Source organism: Dipteris shenzhenensis, chromosome 26, assembly GCF_047967505.1.
Source record: "Dipteris shenzhenensis isolate YYH24624 ecotype China chromosome 26, Dip_SZ_1.0, whole genome shotgun sequence".
In the NCBI taxonomy this organism is placed as follows: Eukaryota; Viridiplantae; Streptophyta; class Polypodiopsida; order Gleicheniales; family Dipteridaceae; genus Dipteris; species Dipteris shenzhenensis.
In genome coordinates this window covers 20,817,687-20,843,393 of record NC_141621.1, presented here as the reverse complement: position 1 = coordinate 20,843,393, position 25,707 = coordinate 20,817,687, and the positions used below count along the sequence as shown (strand labels likewise).

At 41.4% G+C, this 25,707-nt stretch overlaps 1 protein-coding gene across 1 annotated transcript; it reads left to right on the top strand.

Moving 5' to 3' along the window:
- The first annotated feature begins 20,954 nt into the window (after positions 1-20,954).
- LOC147884795 (17.5 kDa class I heat shock protein-like) lies at positions 20,955-21,605 on the top strand. Its single transcript, XM_087398000.1, has 2 exons — positions 20,955-21,118; positions 21,242-21,605. The coding sequence occupies exons 1-2, from the start codon at positions 20,968-20,970 to the stop codon at positions 21,514-21,516; spliced, it is 426 nt and encodes a 141-aa protein (XP_087254126.1). The 5' UTR covers positions 20,955-20,967; the 3' UTR covers positions 21,517-21,605.
- The last annotated feature ends 4,102 nt before the right edge of the window (positions 21,606-25,707 follow it).

Genomic DNA, 25,707 nt, shown 5'->3' with positions numbered 1-25,707 from the left:
TGATGGCTGTATACACGTTCATACACATCATTGTATTAGATTCTATTTTATACATGATGTCCGATGTCTTCTCAATGGGATTTGTTGTGTTTGTAAAACAAAAAATTGTTTATTAGTAGTAATGTTGTAATTTGTTTTGTGCTTTAGGACATTTTAAAAATGTGACTAAGAAAATTTACGCACGTACTAACGAAATACGCGTGTGGACTTACTTGTTGGGGATGAAACTTCGCATGACTCTTAGGCCACCCTAGACATACATCCACGCGAGATTTGGTCTGAACTGATTTGGTGTGCGCCATGTGGAAGTTACAATGCGTACATTTTTACAATCCCTACTAGCACGACTGTGGCAAAGCTATGGCACACATACTAACGAAATACGCGTGTGGACTTATCTGTTGGGAATGAAACTTCGCACGACTCTTAGGCCACCCTAGACATACATCCACGCAAGATTTGGTCTCCAACTGATTTGGTATGCACCATGTGGAAGGTATAATGCGTACATTTTTACAATCCCTACTAGCACGACTACGTGTGAAAAATGGCGCACGTACTAACGAAATATGGATGTGGACTTATCTGTTGGAGATTAAACTTTGCACGGCTCTTAGGCTACCGTAGAGTACATCCACGCAAGATTTGGTGCCCAACTGATTTGGTATGCACCACGTGGAAGGACAAATGCATACATTTTTACAATCCCTACTAGCACGACTACGTATGAAAAATGGCGCACGTACTAATGAAATACGCACGTGGACTTATCTGTTGGGGATGAAACTTCACATGGCTCTTAGGCTCCCTAGACGTACATCCACGCAAGATTTGGTCTCCAACTGATTTGGTTTGCGCCACGTGGAAGGTATAATGCGTACATTTTTACAATCCCTACTAGCACGACTACGTGTGAAAAATGGCGCACATACTAACGAAATATGCATGTGGACTTATCTGTTGGAGATTAAACTTTGCACGGCTCTTAGGCTACCGTAGACATACATCCACACAAGATTTGGTGCCCAATTGATTTGGTATGCGCCACATGGAAGGACAAATGCGTACATTTTTACAATCCGTACTAGCACGACTACGTATGAAAAATGGCGCACGTACTAATGAAATATGCACGTGGACTTATCTGTTGGGGATGAAACTTCACACGGCTCTTAGGCTACCCTAGACGTACATCCACGCAAGATTTGGTCTCCAACTGATGTGGTTTGCGCCACGTGGAAGGTATAATGCGTACATTTTTACAATCCCTACTAGCACGACTACGTGTGAAAAATGGCGCACGTACTAATGAAATATGCATGTGGACTTATCTGTTGGAGATTAAACTTTGCACAGCTCTTAGGCTACCGTAGACGTACATCCACGCAAGATTTAGTGCCCAACTGATTTGGTATGCGCCACGTGAAAGGACAAATGCGTATATTTTTACAATCCCTACTAGCACGACTACGTATGAAAAATGGTGCACATACTAATGAAATACACACGTGGACTTATCTGTTGGGGATGAAACTTCACATGGCTCTTAGGCTACCCTAGACGTACATCCACGCCAGATTTGGTCTCCAACTAATTTGGTATGCGCCACGTAGAAGGTATAATGCATACATTTTTACAATCCCTACTAGCACGACTAAACCCTAAACCCTAAACCTTGAACCCTAAATCCTAAACCCTGTTGGGGATGAAACTTCACACGGCTCTTAGGCTACCCTAGACGTACATCCATGCAAGATTTGGTCTCCAACTGATTTGGTTTGCGCTACGTAGAAGGTATAATGCGTACATTTTTACAATCCCTACTAGCATGACTAAACCCTAAACCCTAAACCCTGAACCCTAAATCCTAAACCCTGTTGGGGATGAAACTTCACACAGCTCTTAGGCTTCCCTAGACGTACATCCACGCAAGATTTGGTCTCCAACTGATTTGGTTTGCGCCACGTAGAAGGTATAATGCATACATTTTTACAATCCCTACTAGCACGACTAAACCCTAAACCCTAAACCCTGAACCCTAAATCCTAAACCCTGTTGGGGATGAAACTTCACATGGCTCTTAGGCTACCCTAGACGTATATCCACGCAAGATTTGGTCTCCAACTGATTTGGTATGTGCCACGTGGAAGGTATAATGCGTACATTTTTATAATCCCTACTAGCACGACTAAACCCTAAACCCTAAAACCTGAACCCTAAATCCTAAACCCTGTTGGGGATGAAACTTCACACGGCTCTTAGGCTACCCTAGATGTACATCCACGCAAGATTTGGTCTCCAATTGATTTGGTTTGCGCCACGTAGAAGGTATAATGCATACATTTTTACAATCCCTACTAGCACCACTAAACCCTAAACCCTAAACCCTGAACCCTAAATCCTAAACCCTATTGGGGATGAAACTTCACACGGCTCTTAGGCTACCCTAGACGTACATCCACACAAGATTTGGTCTCCAACTGATTTGGTTTGCGCCACATAGAAGGTATAATGCATACATTTTTACAATCCCTACTAGCACGACTAAACCCTAAACCCTAAACCCTGCACCCTAAATCCTAAACCCTGTTGGGGATGAAACTTCACATGGCTCTTAGGCTACCCTAGATGTATATCCATGCAATATTTGGTCTCCATTTGATTTGGTATGCGCCACGTGGAAGGTATAATGCGTACATTTTTATAATCCCTACTAGCACGACTAAACCCTAAACCCTAAACCCTGAACCCTAAATCCTAAACCTTGTTGGGGATGAAACTTCACATGGCTCTTAGGCTACCCTATATGTACATCCACGCAAGATTTGGTCTCCAACTGATTTGGTATGCGCCACGTGGAAGGTATAATGCGTACATTTTTACAATCCCTACTAGCACGACTAAACCCTAAACCCTAAACCCTGAACCCTAAATCCTAAACCCTGTTAGGGATGAAACTTCACACGGCTCTTAGGCTACCCTAGACGTACATCCACGCAAGATTTAGTCTCCAACTGATTTGGTTTGCGCCACGTGGAAGGTATAATGCATACATTTTTGCAAGCACCTTTTCAATGCTTAATGTTTACAATTATGACACGGCATTATTTTTAAAATACATTATGTATTAGATGTGTGAATTGAGATATTTGAAATTCAAAATCATACTCTTAATTTTAAATACGCACATGGGGATGAAACTTCGCACGGCTCTTAGGTTTAGTGTAATAATTGCAAGCATTGATATATATGAAATTCAATATGATATTCAAAATGATAAAGTTGGAACTTGAACACTTTCAATGCTTAATGTTTACAATTACTTCACATGGCATTCTTTTTTAAATACCTTATGTATTAGATGTGTGAATTGAGATATTCAAAATTCAAAATTATACTCCTAATTTTAAATGTTTATGTTAGATTTGAACAAACTATAAACTGAGATAAACAAAGTGTGAAGAACATCATGAAAGTACGAAAATGCTCATACATCATAAAAGTAAGAACAATATCATGAAATTACCAAAATGAATCTGTACATCATCATCATCATCATGCAGAAGTGCATCCCTAAACAAGAAATGTGTGAAGCCTAAACAATCATCCTGAATCAGAATCTGATAACTCCACATATGATCCTCTAGTGGAACGCTGACGTGGCTCCTGTATGACCCGCTGCCCAACCGTTCGTTGTGTGCCCTCAGGCAAAGCCGGATCAGATGGGCCAGCCTCATCACCTGCATGAGATGGGCCAGCCTCATCCTGATGAAGAGGAGGGCATGCTGCACGTGCCACCGCTGCCATCTCTGCCTCCCTCGCCTCCTCTATGTATGCGCGTCTCAGCTCCCATAGCTGTGCATCTGCGAATACTCGTGCCTCAAATTCAGCGCGAGTAATCGTCTCTACATGTAGAAGACGTTGGTCTCGGCCCCGCCCAAGCTGCTGCTCCACCCACTGCTGCAATGATGTCTGCAGCTCTGCCTCTCGCTCAATACGACGTACCTCCTCTGCTCGTGCCTCGTCACTTGGCATGAAATCACCATATGAAAAGCGTCGTGGAATGCACGCTGCAACCACCGATGTATCAGCACCCTCCTGCATTAGCAACGCTCTCTGTGTCTCCTCCCTGTAGTGCTTTGTCAAGACTACGCGGGCGAATGGATCAATGGCCTGACGATGACCAAGATATAGATCATCCATGCCTAGTCCTCTGTATGTGGCCACATCAATGTCAGCAAAGCATACAGGGCACACTGATCGTGCCACCATGTGGCGGGTCATGCAATGGAGATGTGCGATGTGGCCGCATCCTAGTCCAAACCACCCTATGGTGTCAAACTCCTCGTGGCAAAGGATGCAAGTGGCAGTAGGAAGCCTGGCTATGACTGTTGCGTCTATGGGTGTCCTAGTCGGCACATCTACAGGAGGAGCGGGGTATAGGGCCACGCTGGGGTCGATCCTATGGCGAGATGGATCATGACTAATATGCCTCAACTGCAAAATATAGTGCTCCGCATGATGGTATGCTATGCATGTCCGAATCCTCTGCTCCTCCAAATCTGTTTGCAACAGTCGTACAGGAGACTCCATATCCTGACACAATAGATGTGCCTGCAATGCAAACATGTCGCGTACATGGTGAGAATTAACAAAAAAACTTCAGTTCAAAACACGCTACAAAAAATAAACTAACATAATCAAAATAACTAACCTCGTCCCTAGACTCGGCCAACAATGCCTCCAACTCTGCAATCCGTGCGTCTCGAGCCTCCAACTCAAGCTGAGGCGGTGTAGATGTGGGAGGTGGTGTAGATGTGGGAGGCTCCATCGATGATCGAGGTGGGGGAGGTGGAATCGAAAGTGATCTTGATAGGGCAGAGACCATGTGCTGCAAGGATGATGCCACTGAATGAACATCCCCCCTAATCTGTCCTCCAACAGCTCGCAATGCTGGTGCAGGGATGGTGTGCAACTCTGGTGCCTCGCGTCGACGCCGAACACCTGCAGTTTGACGCTCCTGATGCCCCATCCTACCATGTCCCGCTCTTGATCCTGGACGGGTACTAAGGTAGTCTACCCGATGACCAAGCACAAACTCAGCATATAGCTGCATGGCAAATGACCTGGCTATCTGACGGTTGTGAGGCAATCGACCACCATTCGCAGCGAGATATCTTGGATAAATGTGTGCTGCTATGATGGGGTGCCTACAACGTAAAATATGCAAGGGGAGCCCTGATCGTGGTCGCATCGCCTCAGTGTGACCATCCCAAAACATATCGTCTAAGGCCTGCCTGTGATGTGACTCACGCTCAAACAACTGTCTAATGGCTCTCCAGAATGGCTCTCCAATCCAAGCCATCACCAGTGATCTCTGCCTCAGCCTATGCCTGAAAGCTATCCACAATGTCCTCAACTGTGTCCAATCGACCCAGAGCCTCAAAAACTGAATCTAGACTCGCAACCAAGTGAGGGGGTGCCCTAGCATCCTGCAGTGCCCTCATCTCAGCTCTCAGCATCTCTATCTGCATACGAATAGTGGTGCCAAAACTTGTGCGCTGGCTAGCGCATGCACCAAAAAAACACATGGAAATTAATATTCTATTTGGGTAATGAAAATAATATTCTATTCAATATGACTTATAATCTATTTACGTAATGAAAACTATTTGTACGTACTCCTTGATGAGGTAGGATGTCGTTGGGATCATCCTATGCACCTACCGGTAGATGGGCCAAATGTGTGGCTAAATATTATGTTTATCAAACTCAATATTATTAAAAATTCTTAATTTTGATTAAAATTTTTTCAAACTCTAGTTGTTGCATTTTTAAACTTAGATGTCTCAAATATTTTTTCCTTATATGTTTCCCTTTTTTTACTTTTTATCCAATATGAAACTTTTCCACATGTGGTGTGAGGACCACATTGTCCACTTATGGCCCCTATACTAAGGATAGATAGTGGAGAGGTTTGGTTAATAAGACCTTCTTTGAATGCTTTACTGCCTTGGGTTTGCAATAGATATGGGGGAGATAGAAGGATACCTAATACATTACTTTGAACGATACACAAGCAAGGTGCATCTAGTATTTCTTGGACTACACATTAAAAAAGAGAGCGGGTTGACACTACAGACCTTTTAAAGCGAGAACTTTGAGAAAATAATTAGGCCTTTTCAATATTATCTATTTTGGTTGGGCAATCCACCTCAACTAGTGGCCATTCCTATAGATCATCACTTGGTTCCCATGCTTGGGGAGAGAGGAGACCTTTGGACAATCATAAATTACGTATGTGTTTTCGATGCGCTGGTGCATTTAGAAGATCCAATTAGCCATACGCTTATGCATCTAACCACTCTAGTGTTGGGGCCTTTGCCCATGTGGTGTGGTGTTTTAGGGATAATGCCCATGTGGTGTTTTATACAGCCTACTTACTCTACCTAAATTATGAAACAACTCTTAACCAACTATATAATCTATAATATTCCACATAAAAGATGATTTTTTAAAAGATGGTTTTGAAGACTAAAATTTAAATGTTTTTTTATTTAAATAAAAATAGCACCAATTTCAAAAATAACATAAAACCTACTTTAATCTCTCTTTTTCTTGTTCTTGTTTTCTTGTTTTTAATACATGATTTTCTTATTTTAATAAAATTCTTATTTTCTTGTTCTTGATACATGAATTCTAAAAACAAAATTTAAACGTTATATTAAATTCAAAACTTCAGTAATTTGTAAACTTCAGTTATAAATTTTTTTTAATAGATTATTTTAAAAAACAAATTATATACTTTTTGACATTTAAATAAAAACTTCACTAACTTAAACTCTTATTTTCTTTTTTTTAAAAGATCATTTTTAAAAATAAAATTTAAATGTTTTTTTATTTAAATATAAATAACACTAATAAAAAAAATATCTTTAATCTCTTTTTTTTTAAAGATGATTTCAAAAAACAAAATATATACATTTTCAAGCTTTAAATAAAAAATTACGTAATTCCAAAAATAATTAAAAAAAACTTTAAAATGCATTTCAAATTTAGAAATATTTTATAATTATTCCTATAAACTAAAATTTAAACGTTTCTTTATTTAAATAAAAATAGCACTAATTTAAAAAGCAACTTTAATCTCTTTTTTTTAAAAGATGATTTTAAAACCAAAATATTTACATTTTCACATTTTAAATAAAAAATTACGTAATTCCAAAAATAATTTAAAAAAACTTTAAAATGCATTTCAAATTTATAAATATTTTATAATTATTCCTATAAACTAAGATTTAAACATTTTTTTATTTCAATAAAAATAGCTCTAATTTAAAAAAATAACTTTAATCTCTTTTTTTCCAAAGATGATTTTTAAAAACCTAATTTTTACATTTTCACATTTTAAATAAAAAATTAAAATGCATTTGAAATTCGAAATATTTTATAATTATTCCTATGAACTAAAATTTAAACTTTTTTTTATTTAAATAAAAATAGCTCTAATTTAAAAAATAACTTTAATCTCTTTTTTTTCAAAGATGATTTTAAAAAACAGAATTTTTACTTTTTCACATTTTGAATAAAAATGTCGTAATTCAAAATTTTAAAAAAAACTTTAAAATGCATTTCAAATTTAAAAATATTTTATAATTATTCCTGTGAACTAAAATTTAAACGTTTTTTTATTTAAATAAAAATAGCTCTAATTTAAAAAATAACTTTAATCTCTTTATTTTCAAAGATGATTTTAAAAAACAATAATTTTTACATTTTCACATTTTAAATTAAAAATGTCGTAATTCAAAAATTTTAAAAAAATTTACAAATGCATTTGAAATTTACAAATATTTTATAATTATTCCTATGAACGTTTTTTTATTTAATAAAAATAGCTCTAATTTTAAAAAATAAAAAATTTTCATTTTCACATTTTAAATAAAAAATGTCGTAATTCAAAACTTTCAAAAAAACTTTAAAATGCATTTGAAATTTAGAAATTTTTTATATTTATTCCTATAAACTAAAATTTAAATAAATTTTAGCAAAAAAAAAAAAGCTACATAAAAAAAACCCTACCTGGACTCTCCTGCTCCGTCCATCTCCGTCGCTGTCCGTGGGTCGCTCTCCTTCGCTGGCGCAATTCCGTCGACGTCCCGCAAATCCGAAATCGGTCGATGAGGAGGAGCTCGATCGAGGTATGCAGAATGAGGGGAGTCGCTCTCCTTTTATAAGAAAATTTAGGGTTTCCCTACCTCAATCGAGGTATTTCACATGCAACATACATATCGCTCCATCATACCTCGATCGAGGTATAGACATGCCACGATACCTCGATCGAGGTATTTTGACATGCCCATACATCTTGGTACATCTACCTCGATTGAGGTATAGACATGCCACGATACCTCGATCGATGTATTGTGACATGCCCATACATCTTGGTACATCTATCTCGATCGAGGTATTGACATGCCACGATACCTCGATCGAGGTGTGTCGGCAGTAGCCGGATGCCACATGTCTCGATTGACGTATTCGACATGCGGCCAAGTCATCGGTCCAGCATACCTCGATCGAGGTATGTCAGCTGCCCTGTCGGATGGCACATACCTCGATCGAGGTATAGCTGGACATGCCACATTACCTCGATCGAGGTGTAGCTGGATTGCCACGATACCTCGAACGAGGTAGATGTGGCATGTATAGGTGGCTTGCCAGCAAACCTCGATCGAGGTATAGGCTCGGTCCGGTGAAAAAAGCCCAGCACCTCGATTGAGGTATTGGCTTGGCTCGGTTGTCCTCGTGTGTGATTTTCATTGGAACTAATACCTCGATCGAGGTATTGCAGACCGAAGCAAAACCTTTGTATTTTCACTCGAGCGGGTATCACACTCACCCGAACGTGGTTCGGAAGTGGACACCCTTAGCTTGCTACCACCCTTGAATACAATCAAGGCTTCCTCGTCCACTTTTGTGGCTCCCAAGTCCCATTATGTGTCATCCAATACAAGAACCATACTCTCGATCATACCTTCTGCATCGGTAGCCCTTCCCCTTGTTCTTCCCACGAAGAAAGTAAAAGACCACTTTATCCAGGGAGAAGTCCTTCCTGTTGGCAATTGGTACCTTGCAGTGAGTCACTCCCTAAGTGCAGCTCCACTTCCCCGCTTGGTTCTGACCCCATCTCTCCTACCCTCTGGAACTCCAAGGGCATCTTGGGCAACAATGGGAAGGAAATAAAAAAATCAATCCTGATGGATCCCCAAATATCTGCCCCAAGCCCAAGGTTACTATGAGGGTAATAGGTGTATCTGGGTACCTAGGGCCCCCAACCTCGCCACCCACCCACCATTGGGGCACCCACTAGGGCTCCACCTGCAAGGTCACCAAACATCAAGAATGTAGTGGTACCACAAGAACCTGCCTCTAAAAATGAGGTAGTGCTACAAGAACCCATTGCCGACACTTCATAGAAAATACAGCCAAGGTATGACCACTAGAAACCCCTTGCATCCTCGCATGATCCGACTCCAAGAATTAGCTAAACGAGAAACTGCAACATTAGTTGCACAAGAACTTGCTGGTTGAAAAAGGGAAAGGCATGGCATGCTAGGGTCTGAAGCACCACTTGCCAAGCCCAGTCTCCACCTCTACCTCAGCCTCAGTAATGAGCACGGTCCATCTACAAGAACCTATTTCTGAAGGGGATACATAACCATAGGAACATATTGTCACTTATGCGCCCTAGCCATTGGTACAAGGCACCAATTCTCTCACCCCAGGACCAGGAGGCTTGGTGGATTCCTCATGTTTATGGTCAGTCATAAAAAAGGCAGTCAATGGAAGCAATGTGATACCATCACGTCAGCAACATTGGCCCTGAGGTCCCAAATTTTTGTGCTTTTCACTAGTGCAATGAGCAAATATGCAGTTGGGAGAAATGCTAGGTATGATAATCCTTCCAAAGTTTGAATCTTCTCCTAGCTCTCATAATAAGTGATAATTCACAGCAGTTTCCCCCTCAGTGTAGGTGAAAATAGGAATCTCCCCTTGGTAGAGAGTCACTCCCTTCGTGAACAGGGCATCACCCTCTTTCCCCCCCAAATTCCATTCACAAAGCACTAAGGTGAATAGGTACCACCACTCCATCAATCAATTCCACCACAGTCCCTCCCCTAGCTTCTTCTTCTTCTTCTTCTTCTTCTCCTTACTCTCCTCCTTTTTGGTCCCCTCATAGTCCTAAAAAATGTCAAAGAAATGTCAAAGTCAGGACAACACACTCAAATGGCACCATAGAAGGACTCCTCAAAAAATTCATTGGGCTATTATCTCCACGTATGCGTCAAGTCACCATTGCAACATGCACCAAGTTACCATCATAGTGTGCTAGTAGTTACCATTGTAGTATGCATTGAGCTACCATCAGAGTGTGCATCGAGTTACCATTGCCGTGTATGCCAAGGTACCATCGCCGCATGCACCAAGCTACCATAATAGCATGCACTGAGTTACCATCATAGTGTGTTTCAAGTTTCTATCATAGTGTCTACCAAGTTATTAATAGCAAAGCATGCGTCGGGATAGAAAACTATAAAAGTAGGACTCTAGGCCAAAAATCCACTGCGTTAATAGTTATAGCCAAACTCTTGCATTTTTTTAAAAGAAATTTCAAGCTGACAACCCTGCCTCCATAGCTATCCTACTTGCTTTCTCGCACCCCGATCTCCTCCGTCTGCATGAGTTCTTCCTCTGAGAGTTTCGATAACTCTCTAAGCGATCTTTTCACAATCTACCACTCTTTCGGCCTCATGGAATCCAGCCAAACCCACGTCTCCATTGCCAGCTTGTCTAGCTCATCCACTACTCCATCCACCACCACAGCTCATCAACCATCTTCTCCCCTTTCTACTCCATCCATCACTCTTTCTCTTTGTCTTTCCCTTCCCAGCACATAACCCAAGAAGAGTTGGTGGAAGAAACCCAACCCTATCCTAAAGAGAGTGGCCAAGCTTCCACATTTCACCCCGCTGAGTGCTAAAAGTCATCTCCTCCTCTCCCCTCTATACTAAGGACTCCATCACAATAGCCAAGACTTCCCCTCTTGATAATGAGTGGCTCACTATGCTCAATGGCTTGGCTATCCAGTCATCTTTTTGCTACAAGCCCAACCTGGACTTCTGTGTCTCTTACCACACTTATGCTTGCTATGGAGCCTATCACGATCCCGAAGTAATGCCCTTCCTTGAAGGCATTGAACTTATTTCCGCTAGTCCAACAACTCCCTTACTACCTGGATCTCAAATTGGTGATCCAGTTCATCGACAGCTACACTCCATCTTGATGAGGGGTCAACATCTCGCCTTGGCTCAGCTTCATTATGTCCTTGTGGATGTTGATCTTCTTTAGGGACTGGTGTGGACGGGGTGTGGATGAGCCGTTGTTCAAAATTGGATGTTTTGCAGACCCAAGATATTGTCAAAGGCACCTTCTCCATTTTAGGGTGTTGGGTCTAGCAGAGTCATCGCAGGTGGTGGTCAAAGTGAAGGAGGGTATGGGACATCTTGGTCTAGAAGATAGGCATGAAGAGGATCAAGACCTGACTTGATAGTCGATGGCCATGGATGCAATGCATTAATATCAATGGGAACTTCATCTAGCTAGATTCGCCACTCTTCCTTCCATTGCTCGATCACGTGGACCACATCGGGGTCCATGATGCCTAATTGTATGCATTTATATTTATGTCACTTTTGCTGCCCCTGTGGCTTGGAAAACTTGGTAATGGGTGATTGGCACACTTGTACAAAATGTTCCCAGAGATGGTATTCTAGATCGTGGCTATCTCAAGTAATTGTTTTAGTTGAAGCATGGTCCCAACACACTCTGACAAAGTTGAGGGAGTCAAATGAGGCAAATCCTATATGTTATGCATGATAGATCACACTCATTTTGTATGTTGCTCATTGATTGAGTGCCTTGGTCTTCACCTACTTGTTGAAGTTGTGCATAGGCATGTCATGAAAAGACTTTCATTGGCGTAGATATTCTAAGGGGGTGACCTTGACTAGCTATTGATACAAAATTAGGGCATGGAAGGAGTCTTAGTAGCCACATCCAAGGTCTGATAGGTAACCTGAAAGACTTCTTTTCCAAGGATGGACCACAAAATGTCTGACGAGGTATTTAGGATCATGGGAAAAACTTCTAAGGGAGGAGGTAAGGGATTCACAAAAGGACGAGGGGGCTTCGAGGTAACTATGGATGATCTATTGGAGACTAGAACCCCTCCCGGTTGGGATACTTGATCAGTGGTCTTTAGCTCATCTAGCATCAATAGGACATGCACAGTCAATGCTTTGGAAACATGCTTAGTACAATGTACCCAACTACTGCCTAGAGTTGGGGTTAACTGGTGGGAGCCCACCATCTTTGAATTGGAGGTGCGAACGGCTTTACTTGGGGTTTGCACTTCAAAGGGGGTGCCCCAGGATGAACCTTCTTGACCCGCCTAGTCATATTCATTGTTGGAGTCCCTTCTTGGTTGTTTTCTAGGATGCTCATCATGCAGCACCCAAAGCATCATCTCAATCCACTTTAGCATGTGAAGTTGGTCTTCATAGTCTTGGTTCAAATGCCAAATCTTTACGACCTCAGCTTGGAGCCTTATAAACTCGGTAGTAGCTTTTGCCAGCACTTGTGTGGCCTCCAAGTCTTTGATGCACTACCGGTGTGTGCGCTTTTGCTCCCTATATGCTCAATTCTTTGCCTGGCCTTAGCGAGCAACTGCTTGTCCTCCTCTTGCTACTGCAGTTGCAATGCAGCATGCTTTGCCTTCAAGTCCTTCTTGCTCCTCAACTCGTCATAGTCTATCTTTAGGTAGGTTAGAGCGGCCAATTGAGCTTGGTCATGGGTAGCATACTCCCTTTGTGTAATGTGCACATACTGTTGGGAGGTACCTAGTACCTAGCCACTTGGTAAAGAGTGCACAAGGCACTATTGGATTTGGCCAATATCTAGCACCATATCTCAACCTGCTATGCTAATTCACTGAGAGGAGGAATTCATCCATGAAAAATAGTTCATTAATGCTCCAGTACTCAAGATCACCTTAAGGAGGAAAGGTGCGCTGTGCAGCCAGAATTCATCGGCCTATCTTTGGTTGTTCTCCCGATCAAACAAGTTGAGTACTTGTGGGCTCCAGACCAATAGAGATAATTGGGGCAGACACTGGGGTGGACACACCTATGGAGGGTATGACAAGGGGCCCCGTACCAGTCACCGGAGCAACAGGGGGCCCATAGCAATCACTAAAGAAACAAGGGGCCCATACAAGTCACCTAGTCACACTTGTGGCAATAATCGATTCATTGAAAATCGCAGCGGCAACAGCAATGGTCACATTTTATTGTGCACCACTATAGTTAAATAAAAAGTATCCATACTGAAGCTCGTGGGACAAAATGGAAAGGAGTAGTTACTAGAGGGATGGGTGCAATTGGGGTAAGGGCAGTGGATAGAGGTGTGATAGAAGGAGTGGAGTGACTTGTTGAGGATTCATCTCAACATCATATTCGAAATGTGCATAGCACTAACCCAAAAGAGTGCTAAAAAGGTAAGGGTTGGAAACCCTAACCTTAACACTAAAGGGGTTTGTATATATTCTTTATTTTTAACTAAATCTAGTGTACAATTAGTCATTTGTTGTGTGCTGTCTAGCTATGCCCTCTCTCATCTCCACTCTTCTCCTCTCCTCTCTCCATATTTATTCATGGTATCAGAGCTCCCTTGCCTTCCATTAAGGCATCATGATCCACATGAGAGAGATCAAGAAATTGAGAGCGGTTGTGTGTTCTTTCACTTCCATAGAGTGAGAAAATTTCCGTCCATTGAAAGGATTTTCATCCATTTTCCTTGAGAGATTTCATTCATTGTGTATGAGAGATTTGTGAGAATTCTAAAATAGATTTGTGTGAGAAAGAGATAGGGAGAGAATCATACTCCCGTGATGAGAGCCTCCATTAGTTCTACGGAGAGAGAGAGAGAGAGCCCTAGTTCTCCTTGAAAGAGAGCTCTCTACATGGAGAGAAAGAGAGAGATATCTCTTGATTCTTCTAGCTTGAGGGAGCTGCTAGACAAATGGGAGGCTTCCTTACTAGCTTCTAAAGCTAGCAGCGAGCACTCACGCAACCAAGGGCAACTGCAATCTCATACAACTATGCTATAGAAAGCTTCACAATGAGCTTACGACCTAAGGACCTCTCTAGCCTACAACAACACAAAGCTACTCTTCTTCTGCAACTAAGGTAAGCAACAAAGCAGCTCGAGCTCTATCTATAGCAGCGACTAGCGAGCCAGGCTTACAAGCTTTTCGATGAGATCCATAAGGCAATCGACCTATCTACTCTACCTACAGTTGCCTCCAACAACAAGCTCCCATCATCAACATTGTCACTCAGAGGTGCAGCCTAGCCTGCAAAGGAGCTCCTCAGCCGACAAACGAGCATGCAACAACACCGGCCACCCAGAGCGCCAACTCGACCTTGACGACTAGCCCACCAAAGCAACGAGCCAAACGGCTCTGATACACATAGTAGAATAGCAAAGTCAGCCTCCATCGACGACGAGTTGCGTAGCAATACCAATGAAGGCCAATCAGGTTAGTAGAGGGTGGCTCATTTCACAACCGACTCGGCTAATTCACAGCAAGCATCGCGACTCCTATGGCCGAGCAGCTCAAGCAACACCAACGCCCATGCAAAATGCATAGTCCACGACCATCTCTTGCTCTCCTCTTGCTGCGAAAAACTAAGGCAACAAACGATTTGCAAGCATCTCTGAGCATCGCTTCTCCACTAGCCAGGGAAGGCTTAGCGGTCCGACATGACAAATAGAAGCTCCCACGATGGCTCTTCCATCTACGAGCTCAAACACAGCATCACCCACGATTGTCAACACAATGTCTAACCATCACAAGCTCTGAGATGCCATCTCTGAAATGGCCAGTGCGGCGACAGCCACCGACGGGAGTTCTCAAGAGCGTCAAGGGTGGGTGGCTCTACTAATGCCATACTCCAAATGGAGCAAACAGCCTAGCCACAGATGCCATGACGCTACAACAACGACTCAACCTCTTTTCCATCGACAGAATCTAGCAGATTCTAACAGAATTTGAATGTTCCATTCATATCACACGTGGAACCTTATCAGAAACAAGGCTTGGCTTCCCTTGTGACACGTGGCCATATTTGGACACACAAGCTTGGGTTAGGTCACAATTTTGACACGTGGTAGGACCTAGCTACCACATCACCATGTTATCTACCATGTGGCACACTGCCACATCAGGAGAGCTATCCTTGTGCCACATCATCATCAATAGGCCCTTTGCCACATCACCTTATCTACGCAAACCTGCAGTGCCATGCCAACATTATCTACCATGTAGGCACACCTACCACGTCAACATTGCCACCTCAGCTACCCCTCAGCTACCACCTCATCACTACCATGTGGCACAGTCCCCTCGCAGCACAGTTGCCACTTCACAGGCACCCTGCATGAGCACAGACCTACCACGTCACACAGTGCTCCATAGGCACACCCCTTGCTAGGTATAGTCTCTTCATGTGCACATAGCTGCGCAGATGCGACACTTATTTGGAAACCCATCGAGGCTCACTGGTTGCTTTGGCCTTTGACTTTGTGAGCCACATCTTGATGTTGGGTAATTGGATGTCGGCCTACTGATCATGACTCTTCAAATTCATAGAAGGAAATAGGATTCTCTTCTGCAACCTGATGCCATGTTTGGTCCTCTTTGAACATTTTGTGCCTTAAGAGAGAACATCCCATTAAAGAGCCATCTGATCCTTCCTTGTCCACCTTTCCCAAGATGGGAGAGGCTTTAGGGGCTCTACTAAAGGCTTGTTAGTTTGGATGTATGGTATTCGCACCCTTGCTAGTCTTGAGCCATTGCTCTAATTTCTCTTGACAATCTCCTACCAACTATTGTGCCTCAATGAGGCATTGTTTTTCAATAGTGGGGTCAGGTATTTTCCTTAACCCTTAAGGATTGGGTTATACTTGTAAGTTGACAATCCCCTTGTGCTATCTTTGCCCTTAAACAAAGGGTTGGTTGGATTTAGAACTGACAGGGTGTGTATTGAAGATGTAAAAGTGGATATGGTAGTTGTGTCCTCATCGGATCTGCTCTGAATAATCACTCTGATCGTCTTCCTACTCTAATGGCACCTGTATGGTTTGGATCCCTAGTTGGGCACCTGTACAATTGGTATCCCTAGGTTGGGCTGTGGCTATTTTATCCTTCTTGGCATGCTTATGGAGTTCCTTTCTTAGAGATCTAGCTTGGTCCCTAGTGACTGAACATTTAAGGACACCGAAGAAACTTGGCCTCTCTCGACACTTAGTAGATTAATGCTGGTCTTAGGATCTATGGCCGTTCTTGGGGTCCTTCACATTGGACAGTCCTTGTAAAGATGGTCCACCTTGTAGTCCAAACACAACGGAGCATTTGCGCAAGTGGTAGTCCCTCAGGAAGTGAGGTCCTTGGCACTGAAAGCAAGCCAGTGGTTGATTAATTGGCTAGGGACTCATTGGCTTGGTGTTCTCCTTGATAGGTATAGCACTACATCGCGGGTCTATGCATTAAGGTATTCATATCCTAGGCTCTTTGAGTGGCAGGAGCCATTTGGTATACCAAGATGTATTGTTCATCTTGCATGATGTAATGGATTATCATGTTGGACCAGAATGGGGTACTCTCGTATTGCAAGAAGTTACTTACTCGATCACCTAGTTCATAGGGGTGATCCAAGGTGGTGAAGGTCAAGAGCCTAAGATAATGGATGTAATGGGAGGTTTTGAGCCCTATATTCCCCTTGGTTGGCAGAGAGGGCTTGCTTGAATGGCCAATTATCCTTGATTGAACTGATTTGGTGGTGTAGGCAAGATCAGGGGCTACCTCTATTAGTACATTGGCTGGGGGATGACCTTAGGATAGTGACACTGAGATGTCTCATTGTTTCCCCATCCAGTGCAATGGGCACAATAGAGTGCCACCCTAGACCTAAGGCAGGGGCATTCATTAGTTGGATGGTTGCTAGTGCGGAGACCACACCACACATTATCTCTTCTAGGGAATAGGTGAGGATTGCTTGAACCTTCCCTTGTCAATCCCCCCTTAAGTTGTTGGGCCACCCAATTCAAAAGGTGGGTGGCCACCTCATCTGGAGATGCACCCTTGGTGCGTGGAACTGCCTCCTTGGCTTCACCAACGCTAGTGGCTTTACTAGTGTGGGGCACATTAGATGAATAGACCTGTGACTTTTTTGCTTGGGCCATGTCTTTCATGTTGTCCAGAAAAGAAGCTAGAAGAAAGAAGCTTTTGCACAAGAAACTGGAAGAGAAGAAAAGCTATGGTGCAAGCTAGAAGAGTGGCTAGAAGCTACAAGCTTTAGACATGCATGATTGCATCAGAGGGGTGATTGTGTGAGTGATGATTGCATCAGAGGCGTGACTGCATGAGTGGGGGGGATACATGAGCTTGAGATTGAGCATGAAACTCAAAGTTTCATGTAATGAGTGTCGTCTAATGAGTATAATTGTTTCTCCCTTCTATAATAATATATTATTCACATGCTATCAAAATCAACAAGCCAAATTACCTTTGAAAAGTGCTTTGATTTTCATACTTTCAATGCACAAAAACCATGAAACCTAAACATGATTTCGAGCAAACAATTAGATTGTGGATCATTTTCCCTTTCAAATACTTTAATTTGAGTTTTCCATTTTGGATTTTCAAAAAAGGGTGGGTTGCAAGAAAAAAAGGCACTCCAAAATGAGCTCAATATGTTCATGGGAGAATGTGTGTGTGTGCACGCACACACATGCATGTATGCATGTGTGGGTGGGTGGTACAAGTTTGCATGAATGCATGTACATGCGTGTGTGTGTGTGTGCACGTGCATGTGCATGCACACACGTGCGAACGTGCATGTTTGTGCATATATGGAGGGATGTGTGCATGTGTGTGTGTGCGTGTGCGCATGCATGGCACACATGTGTGTGCACGTGTATGCGCATGTGTGTGTGTGATATTTAGAGTGCATATGCCTTTTTTCACTATAGATAGGAGCCTTATAGGTTTGAGAGTCCTAGAATAATATTATTTATATCCCTTGCCTTTTTCGGTGTTTCCCTTAAGAGATTTCAATAATCTAACATTACCATGTAGGAAAAATCCATACATGTTTTGTTGTGTACTTCATACATGGTTTTAACTACTTCTTCATTTCATACTTATGTTCAAATTTTCATGTCATCACCTATAGGGTTTGAAATCTTGAGCTTAGTGGATTGAATGTACCTTAATATATATCTCGATCATCCTTTTGTATCTTCCATCACTTTGTTGGCTTTTGTCCTTAGTTTGATCTCAACTCAAATGGTCACCTTCTTTTTTGTGGCCTTCTAGAGTTGTACACGTCCTCAAGCCTTTCAATCTAAGGAAAAGGGAGAATTCTCAATCTATATTGGATAATGGGCATGCAACCACCATAGTCTCCTTAGAGGTAATGGGGATTTCACTCATAGTGGATCCTTGCTTCCAAGTTGGTGCACTAGGTACTAAAAGCTAGGCCAAGCCACTACCATGGATACCTTTTACCTTCTCACAAGGAAAAGATTCAAGTTTTAATAGGTTTCTTTAAAAGTCCAAATCCATACAATGACTAGTTGATTGCATTGGATATCCGTACGTGCATAAAGCACTTGGCATGATAAGAGAAAATTCTTGCAAGCTGATAAGAATAATATTCTTCAAAAATCAACAAAGAAAAGGATTGTGACATGTTGATAATCCTCTCATAATCCTCAACTTTAATTTTGTTCCTTAACATGCCAACCATACAAAACACTTTTTCTCACACAAGTGTTACGTCCCTAGAACAGAAATATCTTATCTTTATTGGATATCTCAAATCTTGACATATCACGCGTTTATTCATAATAAATATCACATTGATAATATGCAAGTTCTTATCCCATGAAAACTAAAAGAAAGGTTGTGTAAGAATGTTTCTTTTCTTCTATGAAGGATTTAGCGAATAAGCCCCTTTTATAAAAAGTTCACATGCCAAAGGGGTAATTTATTCACTTGTCAAAATATTTTTAAAATTTTAAGGGTAAAGATATTTGAAAAGCCACATGCAAGTCACGAGGTTCTTGAACCCATGTGAAATGCATCTATAAACCTCTCCCCCACCTTTGTGTGATAATATTTCCCATTGTAGTGCAAGTTTTTTGGTCCTTCTCCTTCAAGTTGCTCTTTCAAGACCTTGACATGTATGTTCCTTTTGAAAAATTGACAAAGATAGTATGATTTTGAGAGAATATGAAAATGTAGCATTTCTTATTAGAAATAATACTTGTGCAGCGTGCTTAATATTGCTTGGTCTAGTAACATTTTTTTTGGTTTATCTCTTGTGTACCCTCTCTATCATTTAGTCACTCTAAAGTGCACAAATTATAATAGACTAGTGGTCATGGGCCTTCTACAAATTTCACCATATGTACGACTGGCCCTATGACATATTGAGCACCATTAAAGCCATATAAAATAATAATTTCTTTCTTTTTTCCAATTTTAAGAATCACTATAGGTAGGTTGTCTTGCCTTTAGTGTGTTTTGCATTGCAAGTGACATATACCAATAATAGATTGACACAATGCTCAATAAAGACGAAATACCCTATGAGAACAAGGTGGACAATCCATACTAATGCCTTGCCAAAGGGACGGCATCACATTAAGATGGAGCAAATTTGTTATTGTTGACCTCCCTTTGGATTAAGTATTTGATCCTATGCAAATATGGCATGCCCATACATGAAGCTAAGGAAAGGCTAGGGCATGTACCCATGGCACACAAACAATGATGCAATTGGCCATGTGAACTTTGTTCCCTTCATGTTCACCTCAAATTTCCTCAATTGGCAACATTATGTTAGGTGAAACCCTTGCTTTGATTACTCATCCCTACTCAATACCACACTAAACACAAAGCTCGATGCGTTAAATATAGGGGCAAATTATATAAACATTGGATGATTGATATGTCCCCCAAATGCTCTAAAAAATAGATCATTCAAGAAGCAAAGGGATACAAAGTGAAGAGGTTGAGGGTGGTAAAGGATAAAGAGAGAAGAGGCTGAGAGGGACTAAGGTACAAGGTGATGTTGCTTTTGGATATTTTTATCTTGCTTTTTGTACATGAAAAACTTAGATAGATGTATGCCATTTGGCAAAAGAAATATCCATCACATAAAAGACGTATACCACTTGAACATCTTTATCTTTACTTTGGTTAAATAATCCTACTTTGGAGATGCATGCCATGTGGAAAGGAATATAATAATATGTGGAATATATATGAAGAGGAGATGCGATGCTCTTAAAGCAAAAATATATTCTTTTCTAAGTGGTAAGTTGACTTATTTGTACATTGAGACCCACATATTCACCCACGTTGCCACCTATTCTCTTAAAGGATAATAACCAATATGTTGGAATATTCAACCTCAATACACAAAGAGAAGAAAATATTAAGGATAAGGATGCAACTGTTGTTTACATTATTTGGGCATGTGTATACATGTCAGCAAAAGAGGTGTTGCTAGAATCAACATAACAAAAGATAGCACAAAAGTGTTGCTAGAAACAATAAAACAAAGGAGCATGAAGGGATGTGTGGGAATGGGAATTGTGTGTGTGTGAGAGAGAGAGAGAGAGATTGCCTTGAAATAGAAAGAGAGAGAAAGAGGGAGGAAAAGTTGCATCACATGCCAGTCCTAGGCCAAAAACTCAATTATTATACTTCTAAGAAGCCTATAAAATGGCTCCCTTAACTGAATTCTGTAAGGCGGCTCTCAAAACAAAACCATGGCTCAAGCTCGCTTCGCATCCATCACAGTCCCTATCCAATCCAAACAGTTGTATGCAGCGATTAAAATGACGCCTTCTGAGAATTCTCATCCGCAAGTCGATTGGACAGAGACGGCCAACGCTCACATCTACGTAGCAACTGTTCCAGGTGCGTTATCCAGCTGCTCGATCTCTGGCTCGAATGTTCAACAATTTCGTTGGTTTTCTGTAAGTAGTATCGCATATTCCATGTTACTAGAAACGCTAACTCTGCTGGCATTTCGAGCTGCAGGATTCGGCGTTCAGGACATTCGGGTGCAAGTGGAGGACGACCGGTGGATGCTTCTAACTGGGCAGCGCAAACGTGAACCGGAGCTCCGAGAGGCACGACGGTTGCATCAAGTAGAGCGGGTGCAATCCTACGGGTTCCAGTTCAGATTGCAACTGCCGATGGATGCAAACGCTAGGAACGCGGAGACAATTTTGAAGAATGGGGTTCTGACGGTTACAATTCCCAAAACTGTGTCGAAGATAACGAATCCCCAATTCTACCGTTACTACGATTAGAGTGCAATCTAAATTGCACATGTCTTTATGCGGAAAGCTAAGGAGGTTTAGGAAATAGTCCATGTATAGGACTTCGTTTTGTATCATGGCAACAGGATCTCAGCCAGTTTACCCTTCTATCTATAATAATCGAATGGACTCCTTTTTAGCTAACCTACAAAGATGTGTCTTCCTTCATGAGGCTTTCCAGAATCAATACTTGCACAAATAACATAATTGAATGATTTTTGGGGTCCTCATCTTGATGGCCAAAACATCTAATTCTTCTTCTCAAGTTTTTGTCTTGCATTCCAAATAGCTCCATGTTGAGGACCAAGTCTCCAAAAATTATGGGAGAGAAGGGGATTAGAAACATACAAAACTCTTGGTTTATTTGCAGAAGCTAAGAAGCATTTTTAGGATGGCAATTTTTCCTTTTAGCTCTCATGAAGCCAAATGGCATTTCATGAGGATCTAATGAGTGGATAGGCTTGTACTTGGATCACTTTGCTTGTATTGCTTGAAAGCTAGGCTCGTTGTCTAATCACCTCTATTTTCTTGATCTTAGTATAGTTTCAATTTAAAAAATACTTAACAAAAATCTTGAGAAAAGTACCATTTCCAATGTCCACTCTAAAGTCACCCGAAAAGCAAGTGATTTTCCCATCATTTCCCAAGGTTATCCATTGCTGTGGTCATCCAACGAGTTGAAGTTAAAACCATATTTTCTATATTTCTCCTTGGAAGTATCTATTTCTTAGGGGGTCCATGCATGATTAGGTGTAGCCAATCGCGGAAACACTTTCAAGGCGCACCGCAACATGGATTGTAGAATTGACAAGTGGGTCACAATGACATGGAATAGCGCATGCACTTGTTGGGTTTTCTTGGTGTGCCCCAATTCTCACCATAACAAAGTTTTATCAGCCTCCTTTATAGCACCAGTGCTACTAGCACCACCATTAAATCTATTGTGCAGTGGTTAGCATACCACATGGACTTAAGCTACTATGACCACTACATTGGTGCCTACATGAGGCACTATTCACACATTTTTGAGCATGAATATGATTCTTGGTGGACTTACAATGCCGCCAACCACTGTGCTTGTTGGACCACTGCCATGGCCACATCAACCCGTGCATCAATTGCAACCATGTGGCATCGACAACCACAATGGCTAAAATTATAGTGTAGGCATAGTGGCCCACGTCAACCTCCACGATGGTCAAAACTAGCCATGCCCACCACTGGAATGGTTGTAACCAACCAATTGAATCTAGACACATCAACTCGCATTGAAAATATTTTAAATGAAGGGCAATCCTAAACCTTAATTGTGATGGTCGAAACTCGCCATGCTTACCACCACCACGGTGGTTGTAACCAACCAACTAAAACTAGATATGTCAACCCGCACAAAAAATGATATTTGCAGCTTGGGCAATCGTAAAACTTAATTGGGATTGTATCATTGGGTTATACCTTTAATTGGCATCAATGAAACATAATATTAATTTCATCAAAGACATGTGAAATCTCAATACTTTGAAAGGTTTCCCCCAAAGGGTATCTTTGAAGCCATGGATAGGATTCTTGGTGGAGGACATAACAACCAACCACTGTGCTTGTTGGACCACCACCATGGCCACGCCCATGCATCAACTACAACCACATGGCATCGACAATCATGATGGCTAAAATTATAGTGTAGGCGTAGTGGACCATGTCAACCTCGGAGATGGTCAAAACTAACCCATGCCCACCACCATGATGGCTATAACTAGCTAGCTAGAAACACACACATTGGCCCGCATGCAAAATATTTTAAATTGGGGCAATCCTAAAGCTTAATTATGATGATTGAAAGTAGCCATGCTCCCCATCACGATGTCTATAGCCAGACAACTGAAACTAGACATGTCAACCCTCACGCAAAAGATTTTTGGCAGCTCGGGCAATACTAAAGCTTAGCTAGGATTGTATCTTAAACTCTTCCAAAGATCATATAAATATCAAGATTTTTCATTAAGTGCTACACTACACTACATTAGATTAAGACTTAGTTGACCTTTAATCGGCATCAACGAAACAAAAACATAAATTCAAAAAAAACTTAAATTTAGCAAAGACACTGAAATCTCAATACTCTGAAATGTTGCCCAAAGCACTTGCCATAAAAAAGTGTGCGTTTGATACAAGAAACCTCAATAAGTCACAAGAGGTAGTACAACTCTTCAGAATCTTATTTAGATAAAGGATGCATTGAGCCTCAGACATAAGCTGGTACGTATTAGTGGAAGGAAGGTTGTAGATTATGAGAGAGCAAATAGGTGACAAGCAAATTGAGCAAGCTCAACCTTTCTTTCACTTGACTTATCTTCTAATTAGAATTTTGATGATCAAGTCAATCAAGTGCAAGACGTCACAAAAACTCCCACAAGATGACTTTTGTGGCATGGTCAACTTGGGCACATTGAAAGTTCTCTCGATGTGCTTTGTAACTACTTTGGGAGTGCTTTACATGTGTTTTGGTAGTGCTTTGTGACTACATTGTTACTGGATGGCTCTAGATTTGACTACTTTAAATATCACTTATTTCTACTTGCTTTGTGACATGCCATTGCATTGTGATTGCTTTTCCTACTTTGTATATGCTTTGTGACTCATTTGCATGTGCTACGTGTCTGCTCTCTCATACTTTGTGTTTTGGCACTGCTTTATATGTGTTTTTGCCAATGCTTTATATTTGTTTTGGGCACTACTTCATGTGCTTTTGGCATTGCTTTGAATGTGTTTTTTGCAAATGCTTAAATCTCCATTTGAAGATTTACATGTGTCATGTTTCTTTGGATCTAGTCTTTGTTGATAATTCGCAAGCTGGATAATCTAACATGCCTAGAAGACACGGATGTGTGCACGCGTTTATTGTTGAACCTTCACCTTTGGGTAGCATAGGACACAAGAAGAATGATGAACTAAGCACATGGTGTGGGCTTCTTGGATCAGATGCAATTTTCCATGATAATTTGCAGGCGGGGTCATTAGACAAGCTTGGAAGACATGCACTTGCACATACATTTACTGATGAATCTACAACTGTATTAGATAGTACACCATAGGGTGAGACCATTGAGCTAAGCCCAAGGCCTGCACTCCAACCTACATAAGAGAAAGTAATTCACATGGAAGATGAAGTAGTGATGCTTGAGGCGGAGGTAGTGATTAGTGAGTGGTTAGTGACCCATATTTTGAAGCTGTCATAGATGGACTCACTCTTGTAGCAGATGCTACAACCACCAAGGAGAATAGTCTAGAGGGGTAGACGATTGGACAATGGTTAAAGGGATAGTCAAAGAACCGTCATACATAGAACATCAAAGAGAAGGCGAGTCCATCAAGTGCACAGCTACCTAACACCAGGGGAAAAGGCTTAGAGCCCCGAGTGACATTGAAAAGGTTGCGAGCCTTGCAGCAAAGCGAAAAGAAAGTACGGCATATGCCCATAGGCCATGAGCCTACAAGAGACTGTAACCTATACATTAGAAGTGTGGGTTGCACCCTTATGTAATGAATGGCATATTACTAAAGTTTGGGTTATACCCTCATGGTAAGAAGTTGTGACAACCAACCTGCTGTATTTTGGAATCTCTAATTGTAGTCAAAGGTTTTCTTCCATGTATGTTCTCCATATTTTGTTTGAACTTCTTGAGAGAGTGCCTTGTATCGGCATACACATTACAAATATTTGATCATCATAGGCTTGTATCTTTGAAAATTTTATGTTGTATCTTTTGAAAATATAGGCTTGTATCTTTTAAAAGCATTTGATCTTCATAGGCTTGTGTCTTTTTAAAATGTTGTATCATCAAAGGATCTTTTGAGTGAAACATAGGCTTATATCTTTGAATGTTTTATGGGAGAGCAAGAGACAGAGAGGTCGCTTAAAGTTTATGAACAAGAACATAATCATGTCATGGTTTGTTTAGGTGACAAATTTACAACAAATTTGCACTAATCACATATGTAAAAGGTCCTTTCAAACTCTAGTACAAGATGAGTGTTGCACAAGCCTATGGTTCTTCTCTAGATCAATGAAGGAGAGCCCATAGGGTTTATGAAGCCAAGCTCAAGCAGATTCATCATAGTGGCGATATTGCCATACCACTCTTGAATTGAGAGAGTAGTTATGCACTGCCTCCCCCTCCACTT

Excerpts from the sequence above, each read along its gene's own strand:
- LOC147884795 (XM_087398000.1), top strand. The coding sequence starts at position 20,968 with ATGGCTCAAGCTCGCTTCGCATCCATCACAGTCCCTATCCAATCCAAA. Across the intron at positions 21,119-21,241 it reads CTACGTAGCAACTGTTCCAG|GATTCGGCGTTCAGGACATT; the intron begins GTGCGTTATCCA and ends TTCGAGCTGCAG.